General features: G+C 44.7%; 2 protein-coding genes across 6 annotated transcripts in view; one reads left to right on the forward strand and one right to left on the reverse strand.

Annotated features, from left to right (window-relative positions):
* Positions 1-860: 860 nt before the first annotated feature.
* On the reverse strand, positions 861-13,376 carry ORMDL1 (ORMDL sphingolipid biosynthesis regulator 1). Of its 2 annotated transcripts, none has more exons than XM_045032262.1 (4): positions 13,080-13,376; positions 8,631-8,810; positions 5,728-5,879; positions 861-3,274 (listed from the first exon to the last, which is right to left on the reverse strand). In XM_045032262.1, the coding sequence occupies exons 2-4, from the start codon at positions 8,802-8,804 to the stop codon at positions 3,139-3,141; spliced, it is 462 nt and encodes a 153-aa protein (XP_044888197.1). In that variant the 5' UTR covers positions 8,805-8,810; positions 13,080-13,376; the 3' UTR covers positions 861-3,138. The 2 variants fall into 2 exon arrangements, with proteins under 2 accessions (XP_044888197.1, XP_044888198.1); XM_045032263.1 differs by lacking the exon at positions 13,080-13,376 and adding an exon at positions 9,200-9,228.
* PMS1 (PMS1 homolog 1, mismatch repair system component) overlaps positions 12,373-26,638 on the forward strand; it is a 101,178-nt gene continuing 86,912 nt past the window's right edge. For 2 of the 4 annotated variants that reach the window (XM_045032236.1, XM_045032240.1), the window contains exons 1-2: positions 12,373-12,509; positions 23,435-23,591. In XM_045032236.1, the coding sequence (XP_044888171.1) occupies positions 12,448-12,509; positions 23,435-23,591 (219 nt within the window). In that variant the 5' untranslated portion in view covers positions 12,373-12,447. Of the gene's footprint in view, positions 12,510-13,303; positions 13,340-13,481; positions 13,612-23,434; positions 23,592-26,638 lie in introns of those variants that run through there. The other 2 variants (XM_045032237.1, XM_045032238.1) reach the window with 2 other exon arrangements.

A 26,638-nucleotide genomic window follows, 5' to 3' on the forward strand; every position in this document is an offset into this window, starting at 1 on the left:
TGCTAACTCCAGGGTTATGAGTTCAATCCTTAAAGGGGCCATTTAGGGAACTGGGGTAAAAATCTGTCTGGGGATTAGTCCTGCTTTGAGCAGGGGGTTGGACTAGATGACCTCTTGAGATCCCTTCCAACCCTAATATTCTGTGATGCTTAGGATTTTGCATAGAGAAGGTAACTATGAAGAAAGTTCAGTTTACAAAGGCTGTGAGAATTTACATTAGTTAGGTTAGTGCACATTGTATTTATGGATTTACTGTATTTTAAAAATACATTAAAAGAAAGTTAAAGTTGCAAAGTCAAACACTCAGAAGTTAGGAAATATCAGTGTTAAAATTTCATGTGCAATCATAGTTTCCCCCCCTTATGCATATCCATTATGATACAGTACTCAGTACATCACCACATACTATTTTTCCCACAAGGCGTCTGCCTCATTCAATGCATAGGATGGAGAGTGTACAAAGAATCATGTATGAGTAGTGAATGAGGATATTTTCTGTAGAGCCCTGCCTCGTTTGTTGCAGAAGTTGTCAAGCTTCAACCATTCAGGCTGAAATGCAAGGTTTTATAAAGGAAAGGCCTATATCTGCAATAAGAATCTTATAACAGAGTGCAGGGTAACCTTAACTATAGGTACTAATTCTCCCTATTGTATATTGATACGCCAAAAGCTTCCAGCAGAGTTCCATCCACGTAATCAGTATTATACTTGTCCCTTACTTTCATGTTTGTTTGTTTTTTTGCATAGATATGGAAAGACTGAGAGTTGAGATGGCACTTGAATTAAAAAGGCTCTCACGGGATCTTTTTAATCCTTGACAACTCTGCCCCATTAAAGTGGGTTTAATAATCTGGAAGTAGACTCAATACTAGTTGTTTTATTTTCTTCATGTGCTTATATGATCATTCAGTTGTACCCTATAACATATGTGATGCAAAGAGACAAGACCCTTAACTGCTATCTGTAGAAATTACATGGGTAGAGGTAGAGTGTGTGTGTTAATGTTTCCTCATTAATTGAATAGTTGGCTGGAGTAAAATGTACCATGTAACAGTGTTTTGTTCTTACAGAGGAGATGATAAAGCCAGATGTGTATTCTGAACAACTTGTTTTATACTACAAAGAAATAAAACCATCATAGGGCATATTATTTTAAATTCTGTGAACCATGTAAGCCATTGGGGAAAAAAGTATCTGAGGAGAAAAGGAAAAAGCTTACTACAATGATGTGTTGCACAATTACTGAAAAGGTTTTCCTATTCAATTCTAGGCAAGTTTTACATAGTGTTTCAAACACTAATCCTATGTTACTATCAATGATCTATTTACAAAAGCACATCACCAGTTGTAAATTTTTTGCTAAAATGAATAAAAGTACGAAGTACAATGCTGATATGATTCCCAGTCTCAAAGTCATTATCACTTATCCTTTATATAAAACATTTTCAAAAACAAGACACTTTCAGAGCGCTAGCATAGCCCTATGAAGCAAACTTGATTTTTTTAAAGTAGCCAGTTATCACTTTATGTTCATAATTATTAGTTTAACTTGAAGATTCATCTGTTCATACGAGCCATTCAGTTGCTATGAAGTTTCATAGCTCATTGCTGACAAACTTACAGCCAATCTTCCATCAGCCAAAGCAGCCAGAAAAATTCTTCTAATAAGGGAGACAAATATGCCCACCAGTGGCTAAACCCTTGATTGAATTTTGCAAGGCAAATCTTTATATAGGTGTTGGTTTTGCTGCATGAACACATCCTGTGCAATCCCTGTAGCCAAGGCTTAAACTAGGGCCATGCTCTTAAAGGACACAGTTCTTATGACACATGCCTCTCCCCCCCACCCCCAAATCCAAGCCAGTTCAAAATGTGGTAAGCTGCTTTCACTTGGCAGTTACTGCGCATATCTTACAGGATCTCTTTTTCAAGACACAAAACTAAATGCTGAGGCCTCAGCATAAACACCCATCACTCTAATCACAGAGTTGATTATCCACAAGGGTAGTACAGTACTATACAGTAGTGGAGTCACCCTTGAAATTTAGATTTCTTGAACTTCTTCTCAAGGTGTTCCAGGAAAGGCAAACATCTACATTTTCTTCTGCTGGACCATACAGGTAAGATCTATAGCTTGGCTGTTTACCCACCACCAGTTTGGGCTTTTACTTGGTGATTTAACTAGCTAAAGAAAGTGGTTTCTGTGGGATATTCCAGCAACCTGCAAAACTGGACTGCCTCTCCTCTAAAAAAAAGGCCACTACAGACCTCTTAACCACTAAAACATGGCCTACCAGTCAAATAAAGAAGACTGCCCAAATCTACACCATGAGAAGTTTTCTGTTTTTAGAAATTTTGTGCTTCAGTTTCTCGAAACAGATTAGCAGCCCTGTCTGGAAAGTAAAAACAAATAAAACAATGTTGACACATTTCATTAGTATACAAAAAGTGGGCTAGCAAGCTGATGCAGAAATCCCCTGAGTTGACATATACGACTGGAGATGTCTTTGTAACTAAGGAACAGATAGACATAAAAGTACTCCATTAGATCACAGCAGCTGCCAGGTTAAAAAAAAACAACTATGTTGGCAACATCTAGAGGTAGACAGACAACCCTTAAACTGGCAAAAGTGAACCATTTATACGTAATCCAAAAGCAGTAACTGGCTACTTTTACATAATCTAAGCATGAGGCCTCACCATTCTTCAACAGAGGATTCTGGGTTTACATATTAACTTGCTTTGCTTTTACTATGGCTATCTGGATGATTTGTGAAAATTGCTCCTACATTTCAACTAAGTTATTCACACCTTCTTTGCAAGTCACTTGTGTCGGCTGGACATATGTATTCTCTTAGCGCTGATTAAGTTTTAGAGCTGGGCCTGCCCAGTTCCTCACGGAAAACCTCTCTCTGAAAGATTTACCATTCACATTAAATACTTAGAAGCATCTTCCTGTAAAAGTCTACTGGTCTTCCAAACAGCATCCCAAATAGTAGCAATTAGATCTCAGGTGTGAAAGTATCTCATTGTATGTTACTAGATAAATGGCACAGCAGACTACCCATTCCTTCACCTGAGAAAAAGCAGTAGCCATGGCAGGTTTTGGTCAGAATGCTTCAGTTTCACATCTCCCAATTAGTATTTGTTGATGCCAAAGATTCTTACACCATGAAGCTGTGGCAACTTGGGGATAAGCACACTCAAGAGAGAAGCTGTGTTTAGGATGAAGTGTGCTGGATCATACTTGGTATAGAAGCTTGCCAGGAAATACCTGCAGAAACAAAGGGAGTAAAGAGAGCTGACAAATCTTGGTTTTTGTTAAATGAAGAGAATTTTAAAAAACTGTAAAGTCATCAGGGGACTAAGAACGGATTCCAAGGATTTGGGGAGTGGGGTAAGGACAGAACAGAAACATTTCTCCTGCTTTAAGATGCTTTTATACTTTCAGCAAATTATGGCCCCAGTATCTTTCTACCACAACCCTAGGGTCAGGGTTTTGAAAAGCAAAAGCTAGATTTTCCCTCCCCTACCCTTTCAACCTGAGGTTCTGAAACTCAAAAGTTACAAGGCCAGCTGAGAACTTAGGTTTTAAATGGCACAAAGTGGTGTTAGTTTTATATTTTAACCTAAATAAATTTCTCATAAATATTAATTAAACTCAGTGACCAGGCATTTGAAGTCCTCTAAGGCAGGGGTTTCAAACTGGGGATCGGGACCCCTCAGGGGGTCATGGGGTTATTACATGGGGAGTCGCGAGCTGTAAGCTTTCACCCCAAACCCCGCTTTACGGCCAGCATTTATAATGGTGTTAAATATATAAACAAGTGTTTTTAATGTACAAGGGGGGGTCGCACTCAGAAGCTTGTTGTGTGAAAGGGGTCACCAGTACAAAAGTCTGAGAACCCCTGCTCTAAAGCAAAGAGGACACTGAAGTTGAGTATACTGGTGATCAGTCAGCAAAGTATTAAAAAAAAGTCTGCAACCCTTTTGATGTTTCCATTGCAAGTTTGCTATTGTATTTTAGCTAGTTGACAACCAGTTCAACTGGAAAAGTTAGAGAGCATGCCATAGATTCCAGCTTTTTGCCAGCTATCTCACACTTTTATTGAACCGGTATTCTCACCCCCTTTTTCTGCTGTTACAGTCTACTTCTTTGCTAAAAAGAGCCACAAAACAAAGTGATATTGTGAGTTTCCTTTTGGGGAGGGGAGGGGGGTATTCTTTGCCTAAAGTGGTATAATGGGACGTTTTTACACATTGTGCAAGCCAGGGCTTGAAAAATGCTCTTGCATTCTTGCCATGTCTTGCAAGTGGTAGGCTTTCCCTGAAAAAATAGAGACGACTATGACATCCATTTCTGTGTAGTAGTGTTAAAAATTTAAGAAGTTTCTTGCCCAGATGATTTTGAAATAGCCTTCTAAATATGAGCCAATGTAGAGTTCTCCTTCCAAGTCTGCAGGCAGCGCAGTGCTGCTGCTAACACCTTTTACAAGCTGTAGAAGAGGACAACTATAGCAAGACTCTGAGATGTTTTATTGCTGCAATTTAGCATCCTGAGGATAGAATCGGGTCGATTTCATTAAGCTGATGCTTAGAAAGTCTATGAACAACCAGAGGTAGGTATTGGACTAATTTGAGGTTGGGAGGAGGGGGCAGAAAAAAAACAGTCTCTGGGATGGGGCAGATTGGCACAGACCTTGTTCCCCTAGAAGGCTAGGGAGGAAAAGGGCAGTGTGCATCCTATCTCCCAGGAGGCTCTAAGGTGCAGAACAGCAAGAAGGACCTTCTCCCCAAGAGCCAGAAAAGCAGAAGGAAGCTTCAAGTTTTATCAAAAACAACTAGGCATCTTCCATATAAGCCTCTGGAGGCCCTGAGCAGCTAGGAATCCTGGCATGCTCCTTGATTCTCAACAGCTGGGGACAAGGATAGGGCTCTCATCAGCACACTGTCCTTGGATCTTGCTGGTGGAAACTTATCACTAAATCTGGCTGCTTACCAGTAGATTCAGTCCTTGGGCTACTAGGTATCTGATTAGTTTTTCAAATGCGGTGTAGGACATGATCCTGCAAGTGCGGCTTAGCACTTTGTAGGATTGGTCCCTTAGTACTTAACTGACTTTCCTTCTATTTGCATATTTGTTGCCGTTACAATTCCACCAACACTGGCTGGGGTGTGTGAAGTTTCTAATCAATTGTATTTACACTGTTACATAACTTGTGTAAATAGAAACAGTCCTACTAGCAGAATGCAAAACTGACATGAAGTGCTATGGATCTGACTCATTAAGAAGTATGGCAAAGTTCACAGAAAATGTGAGATAGGCACTTTTGATGCTTACAAAAGATAAAATCACAAATGCTGACACTCGAGTTACTGTTTTCAGCATGCACATGGTACTTTGAGGAAAATGTACTGTTAAGCTTCATAAAGAGCCCAATTCTACAGATCCTTTTGCTTTTTAATATTTGCTAAATTGGGCCTCTATTTCAATAACGGGGTTCAAAACTGCATAGAAAAGAATGACTGTAAACTAATTTAATCTCCAAACACATGATCTCTAAATCTATCAAATAGAAACAAAAATAAATTAGGAAAAAGATTTAACAGATGTAAAGTACCACTAATTGATTAATTGAAGGTTTTTATTCCATATATATATATATATATATATAAAATTTCAAGCATACACACAAGATAGAATGATTCTAATAGTTCAGAACTCACAGAATTATTGGCGAGATTGTGAAGAATTTTCGTGAGGATGTAAATTGTACTCCATAGTCCAGTTGCTCCCAGTGTGTTAGCAGCCTGGCTTTCCCCTGGTCAGGTGTTTCAAAAGGAGTTCCCTTTACTGCATGTAAGAATACATACATTCCCTGGGGAAAGAAATTTTTGTAAAAAGTGGCATTATTATTTAATGTTTTGCATTACTGTAGCCTCTTCAGGGCCCCAATCAGAGCCATATTGTGCCAGGTACAGGTATAGGCACATAGTAAGAGAGTTCGTGCCATGAAGAGCTTGCAACCTGGACAGACAAAGCATAGAAACAGGGCGAAGGGGGCATGAGGGCTGAAGGAGAAAGACACACAAAGAAGAGTAGTGACTTGCTCCAGGTCGGCAGGTCAATTGCAAAGCCAGGATTAGAACCAAAGATTCCTGGTTCCCAATCTCATGCCTTATCCACTAGGCCAGTGCTTCTCAAAGTCAGGCTGCCGCTTGTGCAGGGAAAGCCCCTGGCGGTCCGGGCCAGTTTGTTTACTGCCGCATCGGCAGGTTCAGCCAATCGTGGCTCCCAATGGCCACAGTTCGCCGCTCCAGCCCAATGGGGTCTGTGGGAAGTGGCACGGGCCGAGGGATGTGCTGGCCGCCCTTTCTGCGGCCCTCATTGGCCTGGAGCGGCAAACCACGGCCAGTGGGAGCCGCGATCGGCCGAACCTGCAGACGTGGCTGGTAAACAAACCGGCTGGACCACCAGGGGCTTTCCCTGCACAAGCAACGGACCGGCTTTGAGAAGCACTGCACTAGATTACACAGCAAAGATTAGATGATGAAACAGACTGTAAGTAAGAGCTCTAACAAGTTCAGGGCTGCTAATCAGTAGTCATAAAACACAATATTAAAGTCAGTAGTGAAGAAGAGAATGTGATAAAGCCCCCCGGTAACTTTTAGACTAGTCGGGATCAGCAACCTTTGGCACGCGGCCTGCCAGTGTAAACCCCCTGCAGGCCGGAACGGTTTACCTGCTGCGTCTGCAGGTTCAGCCAATCGCAGCTTCCACTGGCTGCGGTTTGCCATCCCAGGCCAATGGGGGCTGTGGGAAGCAGTGGCCAGCACATCCCTTTGCCCGCACCGCTTCCCACAGCCCCCATTGGCCTGGAACGGCAAACTGTGGCCAGTGGGAGCGGACGCGGCAGGTAAATAAACCGGCCTGGCCCACTAGGGGGCTGACCGTGGCAGTAAACAAACTGGTCGAGTTAGTAAAACGAGCCCTTGAATAGAACTATGCTCACACTGCATTTTTAGGATAGCAAACTTTACATGATCTGCCACTATCTAGGGAAAAGTCTTAGGCCATGTCTACACTACAGCTTATGTTGGCATAACTTATGTCGTTCAAGGGTGTGAATAAATCACCCCCCTGAGCGAAGTAAGTTACACCAACTCCCACTGACACTGCTACCACTGCTCACTAAGGTGGTTTTATTATGCCAACAGGAGCGCTGTATGTATAGATATGCCCTTATTGTTGATACTGGGTTGTTGCTGGTCTCAGGATGCTAGATAAATGAATCTCAATTGTGGCACAAGCTGATGGACTGTGGCTCCTGGTTCTCTAACCTTGACATAACATTTATACTCACATCTATAAATTTTAAATGATCACTGCAAAATTATGGCATCCTAAGGCAGAAAAGGCAGTTTGAGCAAAAGAAAAGGCATTTTTTTCAGGTCAGATTGGCAGTGACTTTGGGGGGTTTTGCCTTCCCTGTAGCATGTGGGTGTGAGTCAGTTGCCCAGATTATCTGGGTATATCTCACTTAATAATTTCTCTGCCATTGTGGGGGCCTTGAGCACTGGTGCACCTCAGTCGCTCTTACTCTCTGCCTGTGGCACCATAACAGTCTAGTTTCCTGTGGGCTGTCATACTTTGGTCTAATTTTGGTTGTTGGGTTTAGTGCACAGATGCTGAATGATGGTGGTGGTCTGTGATATACAGGAGGTCAGACTCGGGACCACTAGATCATCTTCCATCTTTAAATTCTATGACTCTACGAGAATTATTTTTCAAGGCTCTGAGTGGGCAAACACTTATGCACGTGAGTAATTTTATACAAATCAGTAGTACCACTGAATTACTGCTTAAGTGTTTTCAGGATCTGGGTCAAATATTTTAATTATAATCCTGAATGAAAGTCCACTGAAGTCAGTTACCTTTCTATTGCTTTCAGTGAGGGTTGGATCAGGCCCTGTGTGAAGATAGGGGTTTCTTTTTAAATTATGGAGAACTAATATAATCTCTTCTTCCAAAGTGTAAACAAGAAGCATAAAGCCCAGCAGATGTTTCCATCCTAATATTGTGTAAAATGCTGGAGTTTTTTTCTGTTGCCTCAGAGTTCTTCTGCTAGATTAATAGCTAACACCAGGGGGTTACACACAGAGTATGTTCTCTTCAATGTGTGTGCTACTCTCACTAATATTTAAGGCTTATCTACTTACAAATAGAACAGAGTGCATAGTTCTTATCATAAATGCCAATTGGCTTGCTTTGTAACATTCTGGTTAATTTTCTAAAAGCTTTTAAAAACATTTTAAACGGTTTCCCTGATTCAAAGGCTTTTGGTTGAACACTAAAATCAATAATCCCATCTTTTACCTTCTCTGTTTTTTTGCCCTTGTTAAAAACAGTAACCTATTGTTCCTTCCACTGTAAATGCCTAACACTCTCGATTGCGAATAAGTTCACTGCAGAAGATAAGACAGTTTGGCTACTTAGGATTTCATTGTCTACACAACCTAGAGTCGATTGTATCTTTTTCCTCTTCTACATCACACAAACATATGTACGTACATACATAAATGCCAGCTAATTTCTTAATGTATGTTACAAGACAGAGTTCTGTACTCACCAGATTGTGAATCACATTTGTTAAGGTCCATGCAACAGGAACACTGAAGAAGGGAATGCTGAGCAAAACAATATGAAGCATACCAACTCCAAGTGCATATGTCAGCCACATTCCACGACTGTTCATCACCCTGGTGTTTGGATTTACCTCACTATGGGCAACGCCTACGTTCATTTTGCTCTATAAAAATAAAAAATTGTATGAAGACTGATATCACAGGATTCATATATTAGAGATATTCAGTATATCCCACATCTAATTTTAAGACCAGGAGAGAGACTATTATTATAAATAATCTATAATGGGGTAACATAGCTAGAAAGAGCATGTGTATTGGGTAGAACACAGGATTTTGAAGTCAAGAGTTCCGTCTTCTGACACTGACTCAGTTTGATCTTGAATATCTATACAACAAGATTTGAGGACTGTCATTCTGAAGCCTAGAATGTCCAAAGAGTCAGTATGTAGTGATGGAAACAGTTACAACCATGGCTGAAGTTCATAATATTCCCTGGTTGAGTCATCGGTGGGATTCATGGTCTGTTACTGTCCAATTCTTAAGTTCTCACCCATTTTAACTTTACGAATTGCACCTATGTGGTGTACAGCTACAGTATGACTTGTATGTATGTTATGCCAAGTGCCCTAGAGACCATTGTTACATCATAGGTAATTCAACTGGTCACCACCCTTACTGTACAGAAAATTTGCATATGACAATTTCATTAGGTTGTATGAGGGAGACTGCATGCATGGTAGAATATTTGTCCCAACTGCAACACCTGTGCATCCAACTGCCACCCACACAAATCAACACACATCTTCCAGCACCACTCCCTAGACACAAACACCCAACACATGCAGCACAAACCCCTCATTCTCCATCTGCACAAATCCATACAACTCTCTCAGTGCAACATAACCCACACATAAATCAACAGTCATCCATACCACACCCCCAAACATCACTCTGAAGACTACAATGTCAGTTGAATCAGTGTGAAGTGATGGAAATAGTCTAAACAAAAAGACCTCTCAGCCATGCTTGTAGCTATCACCAGGTTCAATTACCACCGGGATTTGCAATTTGTTACTTAAAAAAAAACAAAAAAAAACAACACACACCCAACCACGACTTCATGATTCAGCTACTAGAATAACTCAAGCATTCTGTACCTCAGTTTTCCTAACTGACTGGGTTTTGTTTGGCTTAATGTTTGCAAAGTGATTTGAGATCTCTAAGTGAAAAGTCCTTCACAATAATTTTAATATTAAAGTTTTAATTATTTGCCTGTGAGGCACCTGAGGTGGAGCAGATAGTATTTATTGGAGAAGTCCCTGCCCTTCTCTGCCCAACACCATTGGTCCTGGGTACTAAAATGACTTCTTCCATTTTTATCCACCACTTGTTTACAAAAATGCTGCCATGGCCTGTAAGGCTAGAACTACTTCTATTCATTTCCAAGAAAAAGATATTTCTTTCCGCCTAAAACAGGCTAACCGAAGTTATCAGCCTAGCTTGATTATAGATGGCTAGATCAATCGATCTTGCAAACCACAGATTCATCTGGGGTGATGCTGTTTGCAGTGAGTTCTTACACAAACGTATTTCCAAATCTGCACATGCAAAGGATGAATTACAACGCTCAAATCAGAAACACTCTCTGCCTACAAATGTGATCGTGGTCCCCACCATCAACAACACAGTTTAAGAGGAGAATCCAGATTGTTCTAGTACTGTATATAAATTGTAGAAATCACCCAGGTCTTTGCCTCTGCAAGGTCTTCTTATTTCAGCTTGATAAAAGACACACTCTTTCACCCACAAAGATGAGCTCTGGTATACCACATCTGTTATACCTCCTGGTTCTGGCCAGAATCCAAGCCATATTTTGGCACATTTAAACTTTGTAAGAGGAATGAAACACAATGGATGAACTATTCTTTATAAACTATTAATGGGTATAAAATTGTATAACTTTTCATCTCAATGCACTTTAAAGTTCTACATGCCGCACCAGAGAAAGGCAGCCACCTCTAGAGTGGAAGACAGCAGCCAAATGGCATTCAGCACATTTCAGAAAAAGGTGTATGAGATGCGCATATGAGAGGTGACCATCCTTGGGGAACTGAGGGGAAAGAGGATATATTAGGCAGTGAGAATAGTGTAATCCGTACTCTTATGAAAAGCCTCATATGTTTTTCATTGTCAATGCAAGCTGGTGAGAGCTCGGTTCTAAGGTGTCAGCTGAAAGACGCATATGGTAACTTGAATTCCATGCAGTTTACTGTCTCAGAATGAAAAAGGAATTAGTTGGTCCTCTGATTTCAGGGACTCTAGGTGCCATCCCCTCAGTCTGACAAGTAGGACTATAGTTCCTTTTCTTTTACAGATGGCCCCTGACCAAGAGACCTCCTAGTCAAACTCTAATTGTTAGCTCTATTTTCAGCATATATTTAAGGCAAATTGTGTTTCTAGTTCACATGCTGATGCTGCCTCTCCCATGTTGAGTGCTGAGGCTGGGCAGGGGTAAATGGGGCAGAAGTGATTTAGTGCTATTGACTTTTTTTTTTTAACCCCTTTTGGTACCATGCTGCAGCAAGGGCTTTTCCAAGCCCAGATAGAGACTTAGGGAACAGTACAGCACAACTGTAAAACAAAACTTCACAGTAAGATCTGATTAATGAAAAACCAGTTACAGAATGTTTAAAAGCAAAACAATTCCCACCCTCCTTAAGAAAGGGATAGATAATAAGTCAGACAATATCATATTGCCTCTATATTAATCCATGGTACGCCCACATTTGAATGCTGCATGCAGATGTGGTCGCCCCATCTCAAAAAAGATATATGGGACTTGGAAAAGGTTCAGAAAAGGGCAACAAAAATTATTAGAGTGTGGAATGGCTGCCGTATGAGGAGAGATTAATAAGACTGTGACTTTTCAGCTTGGAAAAGAGACGACTAAGGGGGGAATATGATTGAGGTCTATAAAATCATGACTGGTGTGGAGAAAGTAAATAAGGAAGTGTTATTTACTCTCTCATAACACAAGAACTAGGGGCCACCAAATGAAATTAATAGGCAGCAGGTTTAAAACAAATGAAAGGACGTATTTTTTCACACAACACACAGTCAACCTGTGGAACTCCTTGCCAGAGGATGTTGTGAAGGCCAAGACTATAACAGGGTTCAAAAAAGAACTAGATAAATTCATGGAGGATAGGTCCATCAATGGCTGTTAGCGAGGATGGGCAGGGATGATGTCCCTAGCCCCGGTTTGCCAGAAGCTGGGAATGGGTGACAAGGGATGCATCACTTGATGATTACCTGTTCTGTTCATTCCCTCTGGGGCACTTGGCATTGGCCACTGTCGGAAGACAGGATTCTGGGCTAGATGGACCTTTGGTCTGACCCAGTATGGCCGTTCTTATGTTCTCCTCGCATATGCATATGCACATATAGTGGCCACTGCTACAGTTAATCTGTTTGAAAAGCCATTTATCAAGTTAAGTGTTGCTCAATTCTTTTTGCCCCTTCCAGCTTCATTGTCACACACAATTTACCAAAGAGAGATCAGATTCTAATGTCACACCTGCCTGAATCCAGAGCAAACCCAGTGAAGCCAATGGAATTAACTCCAGATACAGTCTTCAGGGTAATAGAGATTAGAATCTGGCCACGGAATTTTAAAACGTTTCAGAACACAGTAAGTGTCCCCAGGCCTGTAGTTCTTGACCACGTGAATACAGAGATTTTGAGGCAGGCTCCAATCATTGAAAAGAGGGATATCTATCCTTCCATCATATACTAGCAATGAGTTCCCTGTTAAAACAAGAGGCCAGCTACTCTATATCCCAACTGAGAGGCAGATACAGGTAAAACCCTTTACTCCCCCCGTCCCCCCAAAACAAAAAAAACAAAAACAAAAAAAACCCCAACGTATCATGCATCGTCGCTATTTTGCTGATTGCGGCATGGGAGATTACACACACTCTCTCTCTACAAAGGAGCTTCACTCACAGACAATAGCCACTCTAGATCCTGACTCTAGCTACCTGCATTCAGTGTGAATCTGAAAACTTCACCTTCGTTTCGTTTTCTAGTCCATCGTGGCCAATCTGACATTCAATCAGGGCAAAGGCAGACGTCGAAGCCCGCAAACAAGCTAGATCCATTTGCTGCAGAGCAGAGATCCCATACACTGAAAAGTAGGAGCCTTGATAGAAATACAGGGGTAGGCCCCTATCCAAGCCCCAGTGCAAGAGATTGTGTGTGTGCAGGGGCCTGCTGCTGCTTTGTTACCGGAGCAGTGCAGCCCTCTTTGTGGGGCCCTTTGGATCTAGGCTGTACACAAACCACCTCGCACAACTACGGCAGCCCCCTTTCCCCTGGGCACAACCCTCCTCCCCGCTGCTCCGTCCGACCCACAGCAAGGGGGGACCTACCGCCTGGGCTCGCCTCCCCTCCGCGGCGCCGAACCGACCCGATCTCCCCGCTGCCGAGCTCGCTTCTCCCGACCAGCTCTCCGGCCGGCTGCCCGCTGCCGAGCTGCTGCCGTCCACGCCAGCCGCCCAGTGGTGCAGGCTGGGGGAGGCGGGGCCAGCAGCGAGGCGGGGCCGCTGCTCCGCCCTGGGGCCTTGCGAGCTCCGCGCTGCAGAGCGCTCCGGGGCCGGGACGCGGGAGCTGGGCACGGCGGGAGCGGCAGGTAATGGAGCGGCGCTGGGTTGATCTTTGGGCCGGAAGGCGGCTCTAGCGCTGCACGTGCAGCAGGGTTTTGTCTGGGGTCGCTGTTTGCCTCCGCCAGGCCACAGGTAACAGCGGGAAGGGGAGAGACAAGTGCTTGGCCTGGCACCGGGGGAAGGGCCGCACCGGCAGCGAGACTTCAGGAGTCTGATGTTCAGAAACGCCGAGCAGCCTCCCCCGAGTGTAGCAGGTGTTGTGGGTCTTCCCCCAGCGCCTCTGGAAACGAGGCCTGAGGTGAACAACTGGGCGGCGCTGTCACACCCCTCAACCTCAGCCAGGCCTAGGGGGTGGAGAGGAGAGCACAGGCTGAGGGGGGCACGTTTCATTGACTAGGGCAGGGAGTTTAAAATGACACTGGACTGTTAGCTTCGCTGGTATTTGCTGTCACTTCATTTGTGTAGTTCCACATTTGGATCTGAATAAGGCACCACAGTACAAGTGAAATGATACTAGATTGTGAGATAAGCAGGTAAATGTGGGTTTAAAGGAGGGGAGGGGGTAGATAATTCAGTAAACAGAGTTTTTTCAGGGGCAGTCTGAGACCATGGGAATGAACGCCCCCAAGAACTAAAGACCATTACAAACCTTCACCAACTTTTTCTCCAGGTAATAGGCACACTTCTTTGACCTGCCTTCTCTAACAAACACATTGCAGCATCTATATTTAAAAAACACACTACTGGAAGGCACTCAGACACTATGGTGATGGGTGAGGCATAATAATCTATATAGAATAGAACAGGCTAGGACTTGAGAGAGGCCTGTGTGTATGGTTAGTTTTTGCAACGGTTTTTCCAAAGCATGAAGTTCTCACAGCTGTAGTGATTATCTTAGAAGTAGATATACACTGTATTACCAGCTAATGGGGTAACAGCTCCTTTCCCCTTCCCCATACACATACTGTTAAAATAACATTATGGTTGAAATTTTCCATGAACAGAGATCCAGAGATTCAAATTTATGACCCTCACAACAACAATTGTAATTCAACCAGTTTCTACATATGACCTGCTTTGGTTGAGTGTGTCTGGTTTAACCACCAGAGTCCAGCTCTGCCACCTTTTGATCTTTGCCCTTGTCCTATGAGATAAATTATCTTGTCTTTTTTATTTAAAGACTGACTGCTCTTAATGAACAGGCAGAAGGATGCCCAGGTTGAAGGGATGTCTCTGTGACTGATACATAGAGACCACTCCTCTTTCCACAGCCCAGTCCAAATGCCCTTTTCTCTATAAGGGTATTTGTATGGAGGAAAGAAACCCACCATCTATGGCAGAGGTGGGCAAACCATGGCCTGCGGGACCCTCCTGCCTGGCCCCTGAGCTCCTAGCCCGGGAGGCAACCCCTCCATCCCCGGTCCCTCCCCTGATGTTCCCCCTCCCCCGCAGCCTCAGCTTGCTCTGCCACCGGTGCAAAACTCTGGGTGCCTGGGTGGCGGGGCTGTGAGCTGGGGTAGCGCAGCTGCAGATCCCAGTCTGACCTGGTGCTCTGTGCTGTGCAGTGGCATGGCTGCCTGTCCTGGTGCTCTGGGAGGTTCGGCTGTAGCGCTGCCAGCCACCGGTGCTCCAGGCACGGTAAGGGGGCAGGGAGCAGGAGGGGTTGGATAGAGGGCAGGGGAGTTCGGGGTGGTGGTCGGAGGTGTGTGTGGACAGGGGTCAGGGCAGTCAGAGGGTGGGGAACAGGGAGGTTGAATGGAGCAGTCAGGAAGGTGGGTGGGTGGATGGGGCGGCAGGGGGCAGCAGGGGCAGGGGTTCCGGGGATGGTCAGGGAGAAGGGGTGGTTGGATGGGGCAGGGGACCCAGGGGGGCAATCAGGAAGAGAGGAGAGATTGGATGGAGTGGCAGGGGGCAGTCAGGGGCAGGGGTTCCGGGGGCTGTCAGGGGACAGGGAACAGGGTGGATTGGATGGGGCAGGAGTCCCGGGGAGGCTGTCAGGGGCAAGAAGCAGGAGGGTCGGATATGGGGCAGGGCCGGGCCACACCTGGCTGTTTGGGGAGGTACAGCCTCCGCTAACCGGCCCTCCATACAATTTTGGAAACTCAATGTGGCCCTCAGGCCAAAAAGTTTGCCCACCTCTGATCTAGCGGCTCAGAGCCGCATCAGAACTGCTCCCATGTCCAGGGCCAGATTAATTTTTTGTGGGCCCGGTGCCAAACATATTTGTGGGCTCCCCTGGGGAATGATTGTAAAAGGGGCCGGGGGTAAAAGCACAGTGGGGCAGGAGCTCAGGTTGGTCTCTGGAGCAAGGGGGGGGTCGGGTAAAGTGTGAGCGCAGCAGGGCTGGGGGAGGGTAAACAGGATCCCCCCTGCACACATAGAGCCGGTACCTACTCGGTTTTAGCCCATTCTCTTTGTCTCTCTCTGCACTGAGCTGCCCCTCCTCCCACAGCAGCAGGACAGGTTCTCTTCCAGCCCTCTGGGGTGGGCGTTGGGAGTGGGAGGAGTGGAGGCTAATGTGGTTACTCCTATAACCGGACATTTAGTTTCCAGTCAGCACTGCTAACCAGACACTCAGGTCCCATTTTCTACTGGAGTTTCCAGTCTAAAACTGGATACCTGGCAAGAGGGCTGCCAGAAAAGCCTGAGGAGGGGGTGGGGAGAGGGGCAAGCAATCATTTTTAAAAGTAAGAGGGCTAAGGCTTGGGGGGGGGGAAGGAAATGGTAGGTGGGCTAGGGAGTGGAGAGGAGCTAGTGGGCAGGGCCATGGCTGCTGTACTGCCCAGGTAGGTTGGAGACTGTGGGGATCAGCTGACACAGTATCCAGGGCGGGTGCAAGGATATTTTACACCCTAGGCAAAACTTCCACCTTGCCCCCTCCCCTCCCCCCCACCAGAGCAACGCTTATAAATTTTCAAAAATAAATACAGTGGAGTCACATCTTACATGGGGATTAGGTTCACCCAGGCCGGCAGCAGGCTGACCCTGGCTGGCAAGGGGCTGGTACCCCAGATCGTCAGTGGGCTGAGCAGGGCAGGACCCTGGCTGGCAGGAGCTGGCCCACTGCTGGCCCTGCTCAGCCCGCTGCCGGCTGAGTGAGCAGAACCCCAGGCCGGCAGCAGGCTCAGCGGCGGCAGGGACCCGCAGCCTGCCATTAAAAAAAATCGCCTTGCGTGCCACCTTTGGCATGCGTGCCTTAGGTTGAGGACCCCTGTTCTAGTGTATACTGTACTTTATGGTAATTTTCACTATATGCGATTTTCCTCTTATGCAGTGACTTTAGAACCTAACCCCCGTGTAAGATGTGACTCCATTATAGTGTAAAATTTTTTGGGGGGGCACCGTTTTTTGGCACCCCCAAATCTTGGTGCCCTAGGCAGTTGCCTAGTTCGCCTAGTGGTTACACTGGCCCTGACAGTATCCCCAGCCCAGGTGACGTAACAGCCAGTGGTGGGTTTAGAGTTAGTGGATTCCCCCAGCCTTGTGCTCAGCTTCATTTTTGGGGCTCCTCCTTCCTTGGGACCCAGCCAAGGAAAAGAACATTCTCCCTTATCTCCCCCTGCCCCTGTTTTTCATTCTTTTTTTCTTCCTCCTCCTCCTATAAGTAATAGCAAGTAAATGAAAATAAAGTGAGGTACCTTGATTGTTCTTGTAGTCTAACTTATTTTTCCACAGACCACTTGAAAATCACGGAGGGTCTCGACAGACCACTTAATGATCTTTCCAAATATTGTAAAAAAATGTTCGGATGCGGGGTCTGGGCAGGAGCTAGGGCGAGGGAGGGGGCTAAGGGTTGGGGCAGGAGGTTGGGGTGTGGAGCACTTACATGGGGCAGCTCCTGTTTGGTTCTCAGGATGGGGGTGGGGATGTGGGGGGGTGCAGAAGTCAGGGCAGGGGAGGTGTGAGGGCTGCAGAGGTCAGGACAGGGGGCTGGATGTGTGTGAGGGGGTGCAGGGGGCTGGGTGAGGGGGTATAGGAGTCAGGGCAGGGGTATGTGAGCGGGGTGCAGTGGTCGGGGCTGGGGGTGTGGGCTGGGGTCGTGGGGGTACTCACGCAGGGTGCTGAAGCGGGTATGCCCCATTCCAGCCCCTTCCCCAAGGCCTCACTCCCCCCTTCTCCTCCTCCTCCCTGGCCTCCCCCACTCCTGCTGGCAAGCAGCAGCTCCAGCTGATCGGCGGCAGCGGAGGGGGGAGGAAGGAACGTAGCACGCTGGGGAAAGAGGCGGGGGAGGAGTCAGGCTGCTGCCAGCAGAGGCTGCTATGGAGCCCCAGCAGCCCCCAGGGTCAAGGTTCTCTGACCCCACAGGAGAGAGTCGGAGGCAGAGAAGAGCAGGCCGTGGCCTCTTTTGACTGCTGTGGGCCCGACACCAGTGGCGCCATTGTAAATCCAGTATTGCTCCATGTCCTTATGGAGCAGTCTATGTAGCCGCCCTCCTTCCTCCTCTCTTCCTCTGAAGTCAGTTTCAGGTAGGCCATGTGGAGCCAGACTCCATAGTGTGCAGGTAGTGTGCACCTTATGTTAGAGTGTGAGTTTTACCACTATCCTATGGAGTGTCCTCTGCATAGAGTCATCTGCTCTCACAGAGGAAGGGGGCAAGATGTGGGGCTGTTGTGCATGTATAGCTATGGCTGAGATCCCTTCTATAGCTCCACCGCTTCTTCTGTCAACGTATCCTGTCCCCAGAACTTAGTGCCAGTGATACTCACGGTCAAATAAAAACATTCAGCAAGCTGAAGTTGGTGTTTTTTGTTTTGTTTTTACACAATCAGCCATGTTAATTTCAATTTAAAACACAGTGGGGAAATATCAATATTTGCCAACTGATGAAGGGTAAACTTGGCAGAGGAAATGCTCAAGCATCTGAGAGGACACTGTAAAATCAGTAGTTAAAAATTATTTGAAATACTTATTGAAATTCTCTGACACTGTCCTTTTTAAAGACAAAGCCAATAATATTATAGTTTGCATGTATATAACAACTTAAATCTTTAAAGAGCTGTATAAACATTAAGTCTTGGTAGTCCAGCGATCCGATGATGACAAATCTGTGCAGATCATCTATTGTTGGTCTCATGATGTGCCCTCTGATGACTATACAAGCCAATTCTAGAGGTGCACATTTTGCTGCAGATGGTGCATGGGAAGTTTGCGGTCAGTGGATTGTGCGCTGCTGGTGCTCTGTGACGTCATTCGCGTGCCTCTTGTAGACGCCGGCAGCGGTCTTCCTCAAAGGTGATGCAGGTATTTCTGACTGTTGCACGCCACTGTGTTCTGTCGCTGGCGGCATCCTCAAGGTCCCTAGGTTTGATACTGCTGTACTGCAGATTGGCTTTGATGGTGTCCTTGTAACATTTCCGTGGACGACCTATATGCCGGATGCCCTGGGAGAGCTCACCATACAGAAGCTGGCGGGGGATTATGTTGGCATCCATGCGACTGACATGACCGGTCCAACGTAGCTGTGACTTCATGATCATCATTTCGATGCTTGTCATCTGGGTTCTCTCAAGCACCTCAAGATTGGGCACTTTGTCTTGCCAGCGGATCTTCATGATGTTGCGGAGGCAGCGCATGTGGAATGCTTCAAGCTGCTTAATGTGACACCTATATAGTGTCCATGTTTCGCACCCGTACAAAAGAGATGAAAGAACAATAGCTCTGTACACAAGCAGTTTTGTTGACATCTGGATGTTGTAGTGATTTAAAACTTTGACACGCAGACAGCCAAGTGCCTGGCTTACTTTGGATATTCGTGCGTTGATCTCATATATCCAGTGATGGATCACTGGATAGACACTACCCAGGTATTTAAAGTTCTCCACTATTTTAAGCTGAGTGCCGTCAATGGAGCTACTCGGGACAGAAGCATTTGATCCAGGTGCAGGTTGATGGAGAACTTCTGTCTTTCCGAGGCTGATAGTTAGTCCGAAAAGTTGCGAGGCCTCGGCAAACTTGTTGACAATGTCCTGAAGATCATTTTCAGTGTGAGCCATGAGGGCACAGTCTTTGGCAAAGAGTGCCTCAAGAAGGAGTTTCTGCACTGTCTTAGTCTTTGCATTCAGGCAACGGAGGTCAAAAAGTGAACCATCATGCCGGTATTTCAAATATATACCTCAATCCAGATCTTTCATTGCATGGTTGAGGACGCATGCAAAGAACAGGTTAAATAAGAAAAGAGCGAGAACACATCCTTGTTTCACGCCGTTGGTGATGTTGAAGGAGGTTGATGTGGCTCCATCAGACAATACTTTGCCTGTCATGCTGTCATGAAAAAGGCGTATAATCAGGACAAATTTTCTTGGGCAGCCAAGTTGTGTTAGAATAGTCCAAAGGGCTTCCCTGTTGACGGTATCAAACGCCTTTGTCAGATCTGTGAAGACAGCATACAGGTGCATGTTCTGTTCAATGCACTTCTTTTGTATTTGTCTGACAGCAAACACCATGTCGACTGTGCTCTGGCCAGGTCGAAAACCACGTTGACTTTCAGGTAGATAGCCAGTATTTCTGAGGCAAATTAGGTGGTTCAAGATGATGCGGGCGATGATCTTCCCTCCAATGGAGAGGAGGGATATGCCTCTATAATTTCCACATTCTGCTTTGCTGCCTTTGTTCTTGAAAAGAGAGACAGTAGTAGCGTCGCGGAGGTCCTATGATATGTTTTCATCCTCCCAGATGCTGATGATCAAGCTGTGGAATGCTGCTAGTGCTGCTGGACCTGCTGCTTTGTATATCTCTGCTGGTATCCCATCTTTTCCAGGAGCTTTTCCTGAACTCATCTGGCTAACAGCTTTCTTAATCTCATCTATAGTGGGTGGAGAGTCAAGATCTGTCGGAGCAGGTTGTTGTGGAATTTCATTGAGAACATTATTATTCACGGTTGATGGTCTATTGAGAAGGTTGCTAAAGTGTACTCACCATCTTTCGTTGATGCCTTCTTTATCTTTAATCAGCATTGTGTTATCTGATGAGAGCAATGGGGTGGTCCTTAGTTTAGAAGATCCATAGACAGTCTTAATAGCACTGAAGAACATCTTTGAGTTGTGGGTCTCAGCATAGTGCTCAATTTCTTTGGCTTTGCTCTCCCACCAGTTGTCTTGTATCTGACGGAGGTCTTTCTGTGTTTTGCTCTGAAGGTACTTGAAATGGTCCTGTTTAGAGACTGAGGAGGGATCATTCTGCCATTCGATAAAGGCTTTTCTCTTTACTTCCAGTGCTGAGCATATTTCTTCTTGGTTCTCATCAAACCAATCCTGATGTGTTCTTTTCTTTGGTCCAAGAGATGTTATTGCTGTATCAGTCACTATCTGCTTGAACTGGTCCCACTTTTCGGTTACAGTACCTATCAGTTGTCCGTAGGATGTTAGTTTGTCATCAAGACTCTTCTGGAAATTGTTGAAACATTGAGCATCCTTCAGTTTGGCTGTGTTGAAAGCAGGTCGCACATGCTTAGGGTATTTATGCCGAGAGGGAGCGATGTAAAGTTGAAGAGACGTCCTGACTAATCCGTGGTCTGTCCAGCACTCTGTGCCTCGCGTTACTCTGGTGATCAGTATGTCTCGGATGTCTCACCTTCTGACAATGGCATAATCAATCAGATGCCACTGTTTGGACCTAGGGTGCATCCACATCGTTTTGTATTTGTCCGCTTGTCAGAACAGAGTGTTGGTAATGGTCAGGTCATTTTCAGAACAAAGGCTCAAAAGGAGTAGTCCATTGCTGTTCATTTTGCCTACACCATGTGGCCCGGTTACTCCTTTCCAGTTCTCGCTGTCAGCCCCGACTCGGGCATTGAAATCTCCAAGTAGGAGTAGTTTGTCTGTTACAGGTGTGGCCTTGATCAGTCTGTTGAGATCTTCATAGAATTGTTCCTTTGAGTTGTCAGAGCATGTTAGAGTGGGGGCATATGCATTAATGATGGTGGCATGACGTTTGGCATTTAGTGGGAAGCGTAGTTTCAGCAATCTTTCATTGATACCCACTGGAAGGTCTGGGAGTTGATGCATCAATGAGGTTTTTATTGCCAGGCCAACTCCATGTATTCTGTCCTCTGTCTCAGTCTTACCCTTCCAGAAGAAGGTGTAACCACTTCCTGGTTCGCTCAAGAAACCTTCCCCAGGCAATCTTGTTTCACTTAATGCAGCTATATCAATGTTGTAGCAGGCTAGTTCTCGAGCAATGAGAGCTGTCCTTCTCTCAGGTCTCGATCCATGAGGGTACGAATATTCCATACACCAATGGTGAGTTTTCTCAACTTTTTCTTTTGGTTTCGGCCGCAGATTGGGTTGAACTGCCAGCTGCGGCTTACTGGCCAGTTGTTGTAGGGCAGGCAATTTTTAGGCCACCTTTTCTAGGCCCCTCCGTTACTAGGGTGAGCAGTGCTGTCCTAAAGAGGGCTGCTCAGACGCCTGGGATGCTGCCAGGCAACTCTGCTGCCCCAAGTACAGAGCTGGATGACCACCTATCCACAGGCCGCCTGCATGCAGGATTGGGACTACGACTCCCAGTGGTAACCTCCACCTGTCGCCTTGCCCCTCCCCCATCGCCGCAGGACTTGGGTGGTATGATGATGATGATGTTTGATTTGCACAGGAACTGTGCGTGAAAGCTTTTTAAGTGATAGAGCCATTGCACGGGAGTAATCCCACTCTCTCGACCTTAGAAGCCAGACACCAATGGTACGAAAAATCGTCACGACTGGTAACTTCTTTGGTTGCAGTGGATGGCCTTGACGTCTTTCGTGCCTCATCAAGCCCTTTGCTTTCCACAAAGCGTTGCAGAACTGCCGTCTTGGCCGTTGGATCTTAGTGATCTCTTTCACCCAGTCCACCGGAGCTGACGTCGCATGTGAGTGGGCATATCCTTAATTCACTGAGGATTTGAGTCCCATCAGTTACTCTCACCTGGTTTGGCTGGCCTGTCGAGGCCGTTGCCCGGGGTGTGGCCACTGCACATGCTGCAGCTACTTGGAGCCACAGGTGAGAGCTGAGTGACAGGTGGGGACCAAAGTGGACGGACTACCCCCAAAGGGGTACAACAAGTCCCCCCATCAGAAGTACTACCCCTTCCTGGGCACCCCATACACCCCAAACATTAACTAATATCCACTTTATTGCCCCAATTCTGCCGTTATGCATTTACTTTACACGTGAGTATAATTAGCTTCAAGGTATGTAAAGGTAAGTACATGCATAAGCGTTTGCAGGATCAGGATGTTAGATTGTGAACGCTTCAGTGCAGGGAATATGTCTTTATCTTTATTTGTGAAGCACCATGTATGTTTTATGGCAGTATGTAAGTATTTTATAAGTAATAATAGCACCCCTTTGTGACAGGTATGGTAAGTATTATTCCCATATTACTGATAAAGGATATTGAGAGACAGAGAAATTAATGACCTGCTTGAGGCACATGGTGAGTCTATATAAGAGTCAGGATTAGAGTTTTGGAGTCCTTGGCTTCTGCCCTAGTCCACGCTATCACTGAATATGACCATTTCTAACAGACCAAAACCCAACCCTCTGTGGGCCATATTCTGCTCTTAGATTGTACATAACTCCAGTTAAGTCAGTACGTGTTACACAGGCAGAGCTGAGCACAAGAATTTGGCTCAGTAATTTTAGGTAGATTTTAAAAAGCCTGATCTCAGAAGGGTTAGAAAAAAGAGGGGTTTGTGACTTTCAGATTTTGGCACCAATCTTGGGCTCCTGATGGTCAAGAGGGGTCCACCTATACAGATATGATTGCAGGATCAGGACCATATACTGTAATCATTTAGTCAAGGAACATGTAAGTGCTCACATTAGTATTGAACAGAAAACAAATGTACCTGAAAAGATAACCATGGGACTATGTACTGTTTTGCCCATTGCTTAGTATTACTCTGAATCCTTGCATTGTCTAACGTAGGCATTCTCTGCTGTCAAACTAATGTTTTCTGATATAGGGCCTGACCCTACACAAGATCTCTCCTTGTGAATGTATAGTTGGTACTGTTTCCCTAATTGCATGCTTCACCTAACTAAATGTAGTCATACTGATCATTGAAAAATGATTGAATAGAAATGTCATCATGTTTGTAATACAGTCTTTAAATTCTTGTTCTGCTATCTCTTTCCATCCAGCTCCTCTGATTCTAAAAGCCCAGGGATGAAGCAGTTGTCAGCAGAAACTGTCCGTCTCCTTTCAAGTTCTCAAGTGATCACGTCAGTTGTCAGTGTAGTGAAGGAGCTGATAGAGAATTCCTTGGATGCCAATGCCACAAGTATTGATGTTAAACTGGTAAGTCTTCTCTGGTACTAAGTTAGACTTAAGATGGAAAACTGGATGGTAATATACTGGGGAAATTTCTCCTGTGTTACGTAAGGGTGTAAAAGTCTCCTTTTAAAAAATATATATCATTTATAAATGTGCATATTTTAATGCTAAAGTTAATGGGCAAAATTCTGCCAGGAGTTACATCTGTGCATCCCAGTTAATGTCGCTGGGCATGTAGGGGTGTAACTGAGGACATAATTTGGGCCAATGAGCAGACCTAATGAATCATTGTAAACTTGCTTTAATATGTCAGTCTTTATAAAAACATCAGAAATGACTCTGACTGAACAGTTGCTTGTTTAGAGATTGTTGGCCATACTAGTTTAGTTTTCACAGTGATGGGCACAAATGTGCAAACACTTAAACCCCGTTCTTGCAAAGAAAACCACCTGGTGGACCTCCAGGCCCATTTAGAGCCCCACTGAAGTCAATGGAATTTTACACAGTTGTCACATTTCACATTTGATTAATAGTATGCAATCTTGGCATGCAGTAGAAAAACAAGTATGCAAAATGTTGTCACTGGCCATGTCAGAGGCTGTTTTTCAGGCTTCTGTAACAAGAACATTTAACTTTTTATTTTTTCAAAGTTTTCAGATAGTACTAGTCAGAACAATGTATCAGTACCTTTTGTAATATTTTTAACAGGATATTTTAAAAGTTAGCATGTTACCTAGAAGAAAACAATGCTTTCTTTCCCAGACAAAAAAACTTGGCAAATAGATCAGTTTCTCTTGATGCAGGAAATTTTTCTGTTCTTGAAATATTTCAGCTAATGAAAAATAACACTGTTTCTTTGCTAAGTACAAAATATCACTGATATGTGTTGTAAGAACTAGTTTGTTCACAATGTAGAAATCCCAATGTCCTTTCCTAAAAAATATAGTAGCTATTTGAGTTATTCCCAAATTGTAAACTCAAATACCAAGTGGCAGACATGGGGGCCATATAATTTCCACCAACTTCTTGGATTGCTTCCCCTAAGCTACAAATATCACTATGTTATCTGAATAGGATTTCAAGCATCTCCTATCTGTGCTCCAGCCTCCCTCAAACACTGAACAAAGTGCTCACTTGCACTGTCTGCATCACTTGAGATGGAGACACAATATTTTCTTATGATTGGTTTATTGAAGGTACTGTTGTCATTCATGCCTCCTGACTACTTATGTTCAGTAGTATCTTACTCCATTGGGAATGCTCATGGAGTACAATAGTATTTCACTTGTGAGTAATGGAATCTGGACCTGTTCAAAACTCATGGAAGACCATAGAAAGTCAATAGGAATTTTCTGTGGTCATTGTGTATGACCCCATCTCTCATAGTGAAATCAAGTGTACTTCTAACAAGAGGGGTAAAATGAGGAACCCCACAGCAGCAATAAGAAAGAGCCCTCTGGATCTCTCAGCTAGGAAAGAATAGACCCACTCAAGAACAAGCCCAGCCACTTCTGCTCATGATCCATGGTGTTGAAGGCAGTTGATAGATATCAAACATCCATACTGGTATTATTATTATTACCAATTGCAAGAAGGAGATCAAATAAAGCAACAAGGGCTATTTCTGTGTCATACCCCCATCTGGAACTAGTGTGACAAGGTTCAAGGAGATATGATATGTCTAGATATTGTATAAGTTATCTTGCCACAACCTACTTAATACTGATCTTAATCAAAAGAGGAAGATTCAAAACTTCTTGATAGTGAGCTAAATTGCCAGCATCTTCTTGAGGGGAGTATAGGCTGACATCTGATTTTTAGGAAGCTTGTATATAACTTTTGCTTAATAAACAATCTGTAGACGTTGGCAGTCTCCACCAGCAATTGACCCAGTACACCTCTCCTTCATCCCTACCCTCTCATGCTGTTTCTCACTAGCCCCTGGCAACATGGGTCTGAATTTCAGGTTGTGGTTTACAGTTCACCCATTACCCCAGTACCCTCAGAGAGTCATATGGGCTAAAACTTAAAAAAACTAACTTTGTAACCTCAAGATATTGCTCTGCTACCATAGATGCAGACAGCTCAGCCCAAATCCAAAGAAATTGTACTGCAAAATACCTAGTTTCTTTACAACTGGAAGCATTTGAATCAGCAGTCCAGTGGAGACGCCCTAGATTAATCTGGATTTTAATAACTCAAAACAAATTTGCTGATCAAGATTTTGTGAAGGCTCTGGAGGTTCTTTGTACAGCCACACATTATAACACCATGGATTCTCATTATTTTGTTTGGATTTTGTGAAATAAGATTACTTTATATTGACATACTATTTTTATTTGCCATAATTTAAATAAGATTGAAAACATAATGCATGTCCACAATTACACTAACGCTGCATAGGTTCCAGAGTGCAGCAGAGAACATGAAACTTTTACAAAATTACTGTTCAATCCTTTCCTCTTCCAAAGAATATTAAAGGCCCACTTCCTCATTTATAGGAGTAATCCTTACAAGAGGAGTCCATTACCCTCCCCTCCGAAGAAAATTAATGGCATAGTACTGCAAACCTTGTTCATAGGAGTAATCTTTACTTGTTTCAAGGAGACTACTTTGTCTGAGTAAGGATTCCAGCATAAGGAGGACTAGGTGACTCAGATGACAGATATAGTTTAATTCTGATTATCCAAATTTTGGAAATGTCCTAAAATTTGTTTTTTTTATGAGCTCTGACTTTTCTGAAATTCCATGTCCTATACTGATGGTGTTTGTCTGAAATATACCACCCTGTTAACAGGGGTTGGTCCTGCTGGAAAAGCTGTGGGTGGGTTCTTCAGACTCACTGAGATAGGTGGCTTGTTAGTCCAACCAGATACAATGGAGGTGGGAGTGGCTCTTGGGATAGAGTGTGTCTAGGGCAGCGTTTCTCAAATGCGGCCACCAAGGGGTTTTCCTGCGGCCATGACAGCCTCCTGGCTAGAGATGGGGGAAGGGGCAAAGCCAAGGGACTCCAAGGTTGGACTTCAGCCCCCTCTCCCCCAGCTTTAGCCATGGGGCTCTGGTTCTGGGCT

This window comes from Mauremys mutica, chromosome 10 (genome assembly GCF_020497125.1).
Source record: "Mauremys mutica isolate MM-2020 ecotype Southern chromosome 10, ASM2049712v1, whole genome shotgun sequence".
Taxonomy (NCBI): Eukaryota; Metazoa; Chordata; order Testudines; family Geoemydidae; genus Mauremys; species Mauremys mutica.

Excerpts from the sequence above, each read along its gene's own strand:
- ORMDL1 (XM_045032262.1), bottom strand. The coding sequence starts at position 8,804 with ATGAACGTAGGCGTTGCCCATAGTGAGGTAAATCCAAACACCAGGGTG. Across the intron at positions 5,880-8,630 it reads CAAATGTGATTCACAATCTG|GGAATGTATGTATTCTTACA; the intron begins GTGAGTACAGAA and ends TTCTTTCCCCAG. Across the intron at positions 3,275-5,727 it reads ACAATCTCGCCAATAATTCT|GTATTTCCTGGCAAGCTTCT; the intron begins GTGAGTTCTGAA and ends TTGTTTCTGCAG.